At 41.5% G+C, this 13,106-nt stretch overlaps 1 protein-coding gene across 5 annotated transcripts in view; it reads left to right on the top strand.

Moving 5' to 3' along the window:
• Nucleotides 1-13,106, top strand: part of CEP192 (centrosomal protein 192) — a 1,978,693-nt gene that overhangs the window by 855,252 nt on the left and 1,110,335 nt on the right. For all 5 annotated transcript variants that reach the window (XM_085605862.1, XM_085605865.1, XM_085605864.1 and 2 more), the window contains exon 24: nucleotides 9,772-9,909. In XM_085605862.1, coding sequence (XP_085461988.1) covers nucleotides 9,772-9,909 — 138 coding nt within the window. The remainder of the gene's footprint in view (nucleotides 1-9,771; nucleotides 9,910-13,106) is intronic.

Genomic DNA, 13,106 nt, shown 5'->3' on the forward strand with positions numbered 1-13,106 from the left:
GTAAACTGGCAGCCAAAGGGTTTGTACTGTAGGGGCTTGGGCCTACTTGTCCCAAGGACAAAATACACATGAGAAATTGTTGCCCTTGACCTCAAACAATATGTCCTGGGCGTGGGGCTATAGGAATTCTACATCCCAGGGCACAGTTTGACAACTATGAGTGTTTTGATTCCTAAAGGTGTTATTGTGACAGAGATTTCCAACTATGTTTGCTGATGGAACAAGCTTTATTACAACGTTTTCAATTCTTCTTTTGTTTTTGGATATCATGGATTTCTTTTTAAAATATCATACAGGGATGCCAATATAACTTTTAGGCTCTTTTCTTCATTTGGAGTTCCCTTCTTACCTCAGCTGGCAAACATACAGCATGCATCATTGATAGCAAAATTATTGCAAGGCGTGTTGCTATTAAAGAGAGTTTCAATTGTAGAATGTGCTGCACACACCTCCTCCAAGGATTATGTATCATGAGGTAAAGAATTTAAGGAATAGCAGTTACTGGTTGTTAGTACAGAATGGTTCAAATTGCTTCTACTCCACATGATATCATGATATAAAGATAAAGGATGATGATATGTACTGTGTCCCTAAGTATATTATTGGAAAGGGGTGGAAGAGAAGGAAGAATGGGAAAAGGGGAGGATGAAGGCAAACCGAAGAGGGAATATGGATAGGCCCAAATGGAAAGATATGTTTACCAACGATAATGCTTGCTCCCATGGCCAGTCTTTTTCATGGTTTATCACTTGTAGGACGTGATCAGACTGTTTTTCTTAATGCAGGTACTAAGGTTAAATTGGAAAGGGTACTTCCACTACCCCAGGCCACTTTTCTTGCCCACATGAAATGGACTTCTTCAACATAGCCCCCTACCAAAACTACAAGTACGTGTTGGCACACCAATCCAAGAACTGCAATGTACAAATTATTGCCAAATGCCTCCTGAAGGAGTTCATTCCACGCTTTTAAGTGCCTGTGCTTTTGTGTTCTGACAATTGACCACCGTTCATCTCTCACGTGATTGAGGGGTTGTGCAAGGGGCTACACAGAAACTACATTGTGCCTATCATCAACAAGCAGAGTGCGAGGTTGAGAGAAAGAACTGAGTGTTGAAAAAGAATATAGGGAAGATTTGTGCATCTACTGAACAGACCTGGATTGATGCACCACCACTTGCTCTGTTGTCCATGAGGACACTGCAAAGACTAACATGGTTAGATGCTGTAGGGCCTTCCTGAAGAAGGGACACCAGCAGCATATGGCCTCCAGCCAGGTGACTGGGTCTGGATAAAAGCTCACACCAGACAACACTGCCTCCAGCCAGGTGACATCCTAGATCCACAGCTCCCACACTAAGAAAGGAGCAGTGCTGGACAAAGGAGGACAAGCTCGACTTGCACCAATAGTGTCATCAGAGGTACACCACAGGTACAATATTTGCTCCAGCAGACTAGCCACAACAAAGAAGCATTAGATGAGAGGCAGATCCCTGCTTACCGCAGGCCAGGCCTCCAACAGTAAGCTGAATTCGACAGAGGCAGATTCCTGCTCGCTGCAGGCCAGGCCTCCACCAGGAAAGCACAACTCAACTGAGGCAGCTCCCTGCTTCCTGGATCCATGGTTCTCATACAAAGAAAGCAGTGACTCCGCCGCAACAAGAAAACCTCCAGTGCCTTCCCCTGCTTCGCATCCAGGACAGTCTCATTACAATCTTGCGTCCCATGAAAAGTACCAAGTGGGAATGGTATCCCAAGCTCATCCTGATGGGTTGCACGTGCTACACAGCAGAGAAAGGAAGAGTGTAAGTGGACTCCAACGATACATCCACTAAAGACGTCTGGAAACTCCAAATGCCCCAAACCCTCAGTCTACAAGTTGTGACAACAAGACTTCTTTTCCTTCTTCATCACTTCGTTTTCTTCATTTTTGAAAGTGCCTAGATAATAGAAGTGCTTGGAAACCTCTCAAATTACTTGAAGACGGGCACCAACGGTTACCTTTTCCTGTTTACAGATATGATCACTGAAGCTCTGCATAATTTTTCGGCAAACATTTTGAAAAGAATAAAAGTACAGCTGAAGATAAGACATTCTTCCAACTAGTCACACTAACCACACGTACCAACGATTGGAACAATGCCTCAAGACTTTCAGAATAATTAGAGAAAATGATCATGGGTGCTACTAGCAGTATTGAACCCCATTACTGCCATTATAATGACTACGCTCTTTATAGGTGTGTTATGATCACAGTGCTATACCTGAGATATTGCTTAAATGACACAGATATTGTACAAAGTTGAATACATAGCTATTGATAAAGATGTGACTGGGGGACAGTTGACAGGGCAGAGTGTTATGTTTGCACACACTGGCCTACAGACACAGAAAACCGCATGTGTTACAATGTCATACCTGTCTCTAAATACGTGGGCTGTGTCCTAATGAGCGATCTGCTCTTCAGCCAGCACACCATGTCCGTAGCAGTTGCACCTCCAGAGAATAGCAGAATTAGCACGGGAGAGCAAGGATAGAACAGGGAATGTGAATAACTTAGCACGTATAGAAGTCGTAGAAATAACAACAATAGGACTACATTAAATGTAAGATTTTTTTTTCAAAAAATGAACAAGAGGAGGGAAATGTAGCAGGGTCTATTTTTTACCCCAGGCCAATTCTGCCCACTTCTGAGGCATGAGACCCTGATAAGCCCCGCCAGCTAGCATAAAAGGAATCTGTGAATCTGTTAGTTTGACCAAACTGTCCCAGCTGTACTTTTTCTATGAATAGGCCCCAAAGTGTGTGTCTCACACAATATTTCATCAGCGAGGCCCAGCTCCCCCGGGGGCCCCCACTCCCTCGATCTGCACTTCTTCTCTTACACCCACATAGATACCGCAAGAATAGCAAAACCGCAAGAATAGGGAACTTCCCGAGCTAAAAGAGACATCATGCAATACCTGATGGTTGGGGCCACTTGCCATCTGCCATATTATTGTATCTGTTGCTAGCTTTAATGTAACTAAGACATGCAACCAATATCTTCCTAAATGTTCCGCTTTCTTATAAAAGTTTCCCTGAAGTGACGCAAATCCTGGTCAATAGAAGTTCAATTTCATTATGATTCATGGTCAAACATCCTGTGACCTTTTGAGAAACTTTTTGTAGCGTGGGTGGCACTTCTGTTTTCTTAAATATTTCCGAGAAGTGACCAAAATGCATCATGTCCTATAGGTCAAAGACACCTGATAATGTCGTCATTTTGTGGTCAATGGTTCATCATTGAAAGAGTATAAGGATCTGCTCCTCGGTCCATTCGACGGACTACCCCGCTGCAGTGAGCCCTTGAGTCGCAGACGCCTGTGTGGTCTCCTTCAGCCCTCTATCTAAGCATCTTTGGCTGAAGCTCTTATTCCTTATTGTACTGTGAAACTATCTCTTTCTCTCTCCTCTGCATTGTCCTTATTCTAAAACATTATTGCAATTGCAAAGCAATAATGTTTGTTCCTCCTAACTTAACGTGTGCATTCTTAGCATTGCAGTCAAGTGTAGTTTGCATTTTGAAAGTATTTCCATTGATTTAAAATGCATGAGTTTGTTCTTCACTCCAGAAATTTCTTTAAATGCTAAGACTTTGCTAAGACTCCCAGGCTCATTATTGAATCTTAAAAAGGGTTCTTCTTTCATATAAATCGGAAAGCTATATTTCTCTATCGTTTACACGTCTATTTTTTCATAAATTTGCAGAAGCACCCCCTCAAATTAAGCTGCCTTGGTTCAGTGCCCCAGGACCATGAACTTTCACCCTTTCATTGCATTTAAATGAACTTTGAAATTGTAAATTCTTGCATGGTTAATTTTCTCATTTAAGGGTTTGCCTTCTAGGCATTTGAGCGTCATAAATATGTATTTTTGTGTTGCTATTTCTGACTGATTGCTATTGTACTTTTAAATAGTCCTTCTAAAACTAATAAATTGATGAATATATTTTCTGCTGTGCTAATGACTTGATGAATAAAAGTGCCACTTTCACATATGTGTTCATTATTTTCAGATAAGCAGTGTTTCGGTGCCTTGTGACCACACCAGAAGGGTAACTTATTACCCTTTAACATCTATTTTTTAAGTATATTGGAATGAGGTCGGAAAAAACCTGTAAAATTACCGTTTCTCCCTTTGGGCAATCCATAACAATTTTGGGCGGCCAATCTCTTTCGGCTAAAAGTATGTCATAGCCAAAAATCAGGTTCTCCCAAAAGAGACCTTTAATTTCTCTGGGTTTGTCCCCCTCCATCTGGATTGTTATCTCATGTAACCCATGTGGGACACTTACACTTGTATCAGGTGTTTCCACCGTGATATGCTCATTCAACTCTGCTGTCACTAGAACTTCAATCAGGTTCTGGCGAGCTATTGTTACTTCTGCTGCGCTGTCTAGCATTGTCAGAGCCGGTTCCCCATTCAGAAGTTGATTCCTCAGAATTCTGGGCTTGTCTAACTTTGAGACCTGCTTCTTTCTTCTTTTTAAATCTTGTTTTGATTTTGGCTTCTCTTCTTTTTTTGGAAATATAATCTGAAGTTGTGGAGTACGCTCTTGTCTGTGTTCTGACCGTCCTTCCCTCTCTGAGTTTTTTAATGAACCCTGAAAGGAATGAGAGGAACGTGTATCAGTATCCTGATACCTGTCAGGTTTTTTAATGTTATCATGGTTCCTAAGATTGTACCTCCTTTTGGAGGGCTCTTGTTTAGGAGACCCACCACTGGATTGTTATCTATTCTCTCTATTTTTGTTGTGTATTGTTATTATCCCATTTCTATTGGGAAGTTATCCTTTTTAGGGCCACCCATGACATGAGGTTTTGTTGCTCTAGCTCCCAAGCTTTCTCTACCTAATTCAGCATAGGTGTCTTCAATAATTTTAGGTAATTCACATTCCTGTTGTAAAGGAGTGAAATCTCTCAGGCGTTGGCGTATTGCCACTGCTGCTGCATCCCCTTTAATGTTTGCTAATATGATAGCTGATACCTGGGCAAAATTACCTAATAATTTCATCCCTAAGTTCAGATCTGGCTCAGCTCCATACTCATTCTGTATTTGGCTTAATACAGCTGGTATTACTGCTAATGACGGGATACCATGGGTTCTGATATATATGGCAGCAAAAACTGTACCCCAAGTGGTACAATCCTCCATTTGGGGACCTCTCCCCATTGGCAAGCAGATTGTTAACATTGTGTTTTTCTTGAGGACGTGTGTGTGGAAATGCTGCCTCTAGCTGTCTTATTTTTTGAGCTATCCAGAATGGCATTTGCTTGCGCTTAGTGGGCATTTTACCTATAAGTGCGTGTAGCGTTTGTGGTGTTATTTTAGTGTTTGTGTAGCCCTTGTTGGCTGATGTGTGTGTTCTCATCACAAACTTTCAGGTTTCTGTAAAGTTTTATTATTTCTTTATGAAGTGGATGTAAGGCTGCCACTGGCATTGAGTCAATGTCTGGATGTGGTGTGTAAACCGCAAGGACTGACCAAGTGGCTCCATCTCTTCCGAGCGGACCTGGTCTTACTTTGACTTTTGTGTGGGGGAGGGCTTGAAACCAGTTTATGTGCTCCTGGTAGGTGAGCGGAATTTTAATGTCTCATATGGACAGTATAAATCTGGTGTTTCATCTTCAGTATAAGAATGAAATGTATTTGATTGTGCATCTGCTTGTGGGAATTTTGACCCATGAATAGAATACCTCTGTTCTGTATGACTCGTGAGCCTCAATCACGAATCTTACTGTCCCACCCCTAGGTGTGATTCCATAGTCTGCTAGTTTTTGGAGTAAGGGCAGTTCTAACATTTTCTGGAATGTTAATTTCACCTTCTTCCCTAACTGTAGCGCACTGTGCTCGCACAGCGGCGTCTTCATAGGCCATTGTTGAAAAAGGTTTCCCAAGGAAGAGTTTCAAGGAAATTAAGATGTCTTATGCACAATAGAAACTGTTTGTCCTACAAGCTTGATAAACCTACAGCCAATACGTAGGATATGCCTACTCTGCTGTGGTGGATAGTTCCCTTCCCACTCCAGACGTTTCTGGGAAATTCTGAGTAGGCGTCTCTGAGAATAGCACGACTGAACTACTCAGAGTTGACTGTTAAGTAAGTACCAAACCAACGTTGGCGGCGCCATGTCATGTAGTTCCTATAAACCTATATAGGACCTGCACGTTTAGACAACATACACTGTAGAATTGGTGTCCGGACTGATTCTAGACACTCCCACCGGGTATGTTAGCCTGTGTACCAGCTAGCTCGCAGTGCCACTAGAAACCCCTCTTACCAACGAGAGAATGGTTCTTGGCAAGACATTAACAGATTTCAAACAGCTACTCTTTTTCGTTTTAAAGATGACACGACATTGGTGGATTCTCTATGAACATTTGAGGATCGCCCCCCTTACGTAGCAAAGCCTTGAAGCAGTTACAAATGTATTGGCTGTCATGTCTCTATTTCACCGTGCTATTCTGTTCTTCCAGCAACAAGAACTGGACCTTGAAAAAAAACTTTATAAACATGAAATGTTTTTGAAAAAATCTTCTTGTATGAATATATGTACAGTGTGTATTGACTAAATATCACAGATTATTAACTTTGAGAGACCCTAGTACAAATCCAAATATTGGCATATCCTGTGACTTGAGCGATCGATAGAATACATAGCTCTTGTGTTGCAATTAAAAAAATCAGTATTGTAGTAATATTGTTGGGTGCCGGTGCACATCGGTCTGTCTAAATATTTAGCCCGGCAATCTTTCCTTAGAACCTTGCATCAACACCCAAAGTAGTGGGGTGTTTATTACCCTGATTGACACCTAAACTAATTCTTTTTCATACTTGGAATTTTCCAACACGCTGTCCACCTTTACACTTCTGTGGTCTTCTAATGTGCGTCCACCACCCCTTGTCTATTTCATATCGAACATGACACTCTGATCCCTCAGGATCGTGGAAACAGTGCAATACTTTTCACTCATGCTCACTTTGTCTCAGAGAGATACACAGAATAAACAATGAGGGCATTTTCCAACAAGCATTTATTGAACCAGCTTGATTCTAGTGTAAAATAGGTGTGCTGAAACAACCATTAGACAGAAACAGATATAAATGATTGGAAGCACTAACAGAGTAAAAGAATGGTAGATTTCTACCATCGTGCTAAAACAATGAATACAGGCAAGTATATAAAATACATGACAGTAAAAATGCGTGCTCCTACAATGTGACCCTAACTAGATGTACCTAAGTGTACCTAGCATGTATGTAGTGTAAAGCCAATAATCCCTCTAGGATAAAGTCAACCCCATTACCTGAAGTGATAGACTGTGGGACCCCGTCTTGGTCTTGAGCTGGACACCCTGCAATGGATGTTAGACCACTGCGGGCTGGTGTGTCTGCTTGCAGGAGCTTCAGCTTCTCGCGGCAGTGTGTCAGCATGCAAGTCCTTTTCTCCTCTGACTACCTCAGTAAGATATGGTGTTTATATACCCAAAGTGGTATCCTCAGGGGTTCTACCTTGCTGTGTCATTTCGGACTTACGATGACGGAAAGAATGACCCTTATACATAGTTATTATGCACTAGATGGTAGTCCTGCTGAGTTTCCAAAAATCCTCATGCATAATGGATGAGGCTAGTTTTCAGGAAAAACCCTACGCCCTGTAAGCAGTATCGTCCTGTAGGCAGTATCGTAACGAAGTAAAAGGTCAATCCCATGAACCGTTATGTAGCGTAATGGTAGGGGAGAATATATGTGAAAGGTTAGGGGACTACCTGAGCCTATATTGGGGTACCTATATGAAATATAACACCATTACCTGGTAGACACCGAGAAGTGAGAGCCTCCAACGCAAGCGAGCCACCAGACAAATCACCTCTGCATCCAAGCCCCACAGCCCAAGTCCGTGCCAACTGACTGTGTCCTCTTGCCCCAGAGACCTTTAAGAGCCGACTCCTCCCTTTGGGTTCTGCCAGACTTAACCCCAAGTCCCGACTTGCGGCCTTATTCTTGATACTAGTCTCTCCATTGACTTTAATGGGTAGCATTTGAGGCTACCATTACGACAAGCATCTCTGCACCCGGACACGCCAAGGCAGGTAAATCTGAATTGCAGGTAGTTGTTTGGACCTTGGCCCCTAAGCACCTTATGTCCAGAAGAATAACCCTGAGAATCGTTTGTAAGTGCACCCATGCAGTGAATGTTTCTCTCATAGGATAACATTACTGCGTTCCAGGTTCATGCCTTAAATCTGACAGCTTTGACTTTCTGCAGGTTTTTCTGTAAACGTCTATAACGCCTAAAATACTTAATTGATTCTCATGATCTTGGTGTCTAAAATTATATTAAAAGTAGTGTAATTTGTTTCTAAATTGGTCTCGCATTTCTTCTTGAGTGTGTCTCATTTATATGCTTTGTGTGTGCAGCAAATGCTTAACTCTACCCTCTGATAGGCCTAAACTGCTTGCCCACACTACCACAAAGAGAGCATTTGAGATTATTAATTTAAGCCCTGTAAGCCAAAAAGTCATCTTGACTTTCTACTAAGTGTACCTCATTTTGGTTCACTACATAAAAAGCCAGCTTCCTACAGCACTTCCTCCCAAACCGTTTTTGATGCCACAGTGTGAGCTTAACTTGGTCTTGACGTTTCTCATGTGTACTCTTTGTGCCAATGCCAGGTGCTCCTCATCGCTATCACTTCAGCTCGTTGCATGAGTGCACTGTAGGCTATATCCGGGCAACCTTCCTACGCTATCTTATTTGCATACAGATTTGTGTTGAAGACTCGGTGGCTTTCTTGCTGGAAGTTGACTCTTTTCCATGTTGGGCAGTGCCATACTCTCTAGGCATGCTTTGCCCTGCCTCATCCCTAGAAAGAGAAGAGACTAGGCTAATTGAGTTTGTGCTCTGCATTTGAGGGTGCAGAAAGAATAAAGCAAGAAACTGACTATGACACGTAGGGGTAGCACCTATATGTGGCCCCACTTCCAGGGCAGATCGAAGCCTACGCAGGCCTCATGGCATCACCTAGCAGTTTGTGGGTGCCCTGCTATGAAAAGTTTCCAGATCCAACTGGCAGCTGGGAATATTCTGAAGGTTGAGGAATCTGCCATTAGAAAGTGTCCACCAGAAGATTGTTACCAAAGGTAAATTATTTGTTCTTCTAAAACCAAATCTAAGTATTTTAAATATAAATATCTGTTGTATTGTAGTGTCTGTTGTAGTGTCATATGGTTATTATTCTATTTGCTGCAGAACTCTGACATTCCTCTCGGTTGTATGAACCTCACATAATCTTAAAAGGCCCTAAAGAGACCACTGTTTGTAAGAATTGTGTGTTCATACTTGTGTTTTCTTTGTAAACCGTAGATCTTACTATTCTGTGGTCGCCACCGTGCAGTCCTAATTTCTGTATGGTGTTTATGTAATCTGTACTGCTAAATCCTGCCTTTGGAAGTGTCAAGTTATAGCTGTTAAATCATCAGCATATTTCGATGGAGCTAATTTTATTAAGTATATATGCCAGAGGGGATTAGCGATGTGATCAGCCTATGATGCATACGCTGATTTCAAGTTTAAGGGACGGATGCTGATCTCGCTGAAATTACCTTATTTACTCATTAAATGCAATTTTCGTCTTCATAAATCTGCTGTTAAGGGTCTGTTTTTTCAGTTGTAAATGTATTTAATAGAATGTCAGATGGTAAAATAATGTAAGCCTTTTATTACAGAATGCAGTTGCTTGGCCCTGTTTTGCATTTTCCAAAGAACCTGTTAATTCGGCAATGCTGAAACAGACTGACCGGGCCATTCATTTGGTGTTTTCCTCCGTCTTAAGTCATGTGATGCATGCAAGTTATGATGGGCAGGTAAAAAATTAAATATTTCTACTTTCTTGATTATGTTGGGTGTATTTTCATAGAAGGTACAATGTTAAATTGAGCATATTGAAAAAGCCTCTTTTGTTTAGCCCAAAATATAGTATTAATTATTGATCCCTAATAAAATTTGGTAAGCGTATATAACCGGTGCTTGACGAGGAATCTAAGAGCATGTGGTTCTGGGATTCTTTTGGTGGTGATATATTCTGTGGCCAAAAAAAGGCTCGATTTTGGTGTTTTTTTTTCTAAAGATTTCAAATTTACTTATTTGCCTAACAATGCTATCACTGGAAACGACATAATACAATTGCTATTGTCACTCATTAGGGAGCCTCCCGCCCTCCCGACTTCTCAAAATGGTAACATGATTTGGATCTCTTGGTAGCATTAGAAGATGCATGATGTCAGTAGGAACAACATGTTCTAGGCATGGCCTTTTACTGATCTCGTTTTTGAAAAAAAGTTAAATGTATTTAGATTAAAGCTTTTACCCATGGAATGACGAGATAAGTTTTCCTCCCCCATTTTGCCATATATTAACTATTCTGGGATTTTTAACCGCCAGTATATTTGCTTGCAGTTCATACACCTTATCATAACTTCCTGAGGGCTCACCCTTGCCTTCTATTTTTTCGGTGGAATTGCATGGTGTGCTCTGACACGGTCTTGAAACCATAGGTATTTCTGTGCAGGCGGAAGGGAGAAAATGTGAGATGGATTAAAACCTGGAGACACTAAGAGGGCCCCAACACAACGACTCCACCTTCCCATCCCCCCTTTATTACGTCCACTTATCTCTGCTGTTTCATTTTGTCACTACTTTGCCACTTCTAGTCCCTTTACCTCTCTCTCACTTTCATGTTATAAAATGTTGGCATGTATGCATAGAAGAACTACTTTACGTTACAATATACCTTTACAGCCTGGATGTAAAGGCATTATCTGCAACATCTGTGACGAGATTGAATTTTATTATCTTTTTGATTCTGCTTCTGTTGACTATGGCATATGTCGAAAAGTAAAACGAATGAAGAAAGTTGTATTGCGCTCCAGTCTAACTCAAAATAATGTTCTGAATTAAGAACTAATAAACAAATTCATCAATCTTTGTGTGCACTCTGTGAGGGGGCTCCACCCTCACCCCCGAATGAGAGTACCTAGAACAAATGCTCTAGACACAGTGTGCACTACTGTTACCCACGACGGGAATAAAATCTGATTGTGACTGAGTGCTCTTTAACAGGGTGAACAAAAACTGTTTATGCATAGACACTAATATTCAACAAACAGAAGTGCTACTCATTATAACACTTGTAGACACAATCTTGATCACGTAGATTTAATTTCAAGGACAGGATTCTTGTCAATGCATCTTCCACATGAAAGCTGGACTTGACATTCTTTTGAGACTAGCAATGTAACTCATCCCATTGCATTTCGGTCTGAAACAGGAGCTCTTCGTCAGGGGTTTCTACAATCCAAAACATATAGAATTTTTTTTTACATCTGGAAATATTGTGTTATATACATGACCATATACCATGTGGGACAATTCCTAATATATATAAAAACTGCAAAAGACCACCAACCATCACATGAAACTCCTATCTAGCTGGATAGATCTTCCAGGTAGTGAATGTCATGCCACTTTTAATCTCCTATTGTGCAACAGTGAAGAAATGAAAAAGGGGGGGAAAAAGAGAGGGGGGGGGGGGAGTGGTGTGAAAGTGACAGTGCACTAGAGTAGTTACTGTTAGTATTAAGAAAAGTAAAACGAAGCATGCATCCTATAAGACCACCACCGTGCGCCCTGGTGCACATATGTACAATCGCAAATAACATAAAGCCATTCTGAATGGCTGATATGTTAACCTAATTAAAAGTGGTTGGGCTTATGATCGTGTTTGCAATATATCCAGTGTACATTAGGGAAACTGTTTAATTCTCTTTTATCTGAAATATCTGATGCCCAGAGTGATTAGATGGCATTTGTTGGGATGGGAAAATTATTTGCAAGGTCTATAACTGTCTCCCCTCAACGCAAGTGCCTGGGTGCATTTATCAGGTATCCTGACTTGATTTCTGGCCATGCCTTCATGTGCACATAAACTTAGGCCTGTTCCTGAGTAAGTCTCGAACTTGTACATTGACCAGAAGGAGTGCACAAAGCGTACTCTCATTGACCAACAGTGGACTACTGTCCCTCTCATGGGTTTAGCACAAAGAGCGATGCAGGCAGGTAACTGTGTTTTGGGAATTCATAGTGTGATCATGACTTTAACTCTTTAACAAGAGTGGTGGCCTACTGGCCCTTTCTTTTTTCCCTTCCTTTACTTCCCGTCCTTGCACCCTCTTCTCCCCTTTTATTTACCTCCACATTTTCTTCCCAATAACTTTGTTTCTCTTCTATATTCTTGTTACCTATATCGTTTACCTTCATTTCCCCATCCCCTTTTATCTTCAACATTCTTTTTTTCCCTAAGCCCACTTGGCTTGTTTCTATCCTCTTTTATTACCCCCCTCCTATTACTTCTTTCCTCTGATATATCCACTTATTTCTCCCTCCATCCTCTAGTTATCCTCCTCTAACCATCCATTTTTCTCATTTCTCTGTCCCCTTATTTCTACCAGCAGCCCTGCCTCTCTCTTTCTCCATGATTAGACTGACCACGCTAAGAAGGCAGTTAAGGTTTTGGCAGGAGCTTCCATCCCCCTCACAGTTTGAAATGAACGGTCACTTCACTTCTAGCCATTACCCCCAAATCGCTCCTCAACCTCTTCCTTACCTTCTTCCTTCTGTCACGCTCTTCTGACTTACCACTCTCCTCCCTTTGTTCCCCATTTCTTCTGCATCATCCGCTGACCTCTTGCCTTAACGTTATTTTCTTTCACGGTCTCTTCCCTCTGCTCTCACTGTTAATCCACTTTCTCTCTTTTTCTCTTCCCCATCACTTTTTTAATCTCGAAGCTCTCCGTCTGAGCCTTCGGGACTTGCTGCTCATTTTGAAGTCCAGTGTTATTAGTGAGTGGGCTTTGCTTACTTGTTTTAGCAGCCGCTAAATGATCATTTGAAATGGGACCTGCTGCTTATCTGACCACAAAACGGACAATGGAGCATGTATGAGTAATTTGTCAGGGCCCAGAGCCAATGATCATGAGTATTTTATGTTTATTAGGGCATACTT

This window comes from Triturus cristatus, chromosome 5_1, assembly GCF_964204655.1.
Source record: "Triturus cristatus chromosome 5_1, aTriCri1.1, whole genome shotgun sequence".
NCBI lineage: Eukaryota > Metazoa > Chordata > Amphibia > Caudata > Salamandridae > Triturus > Triturus cristatus.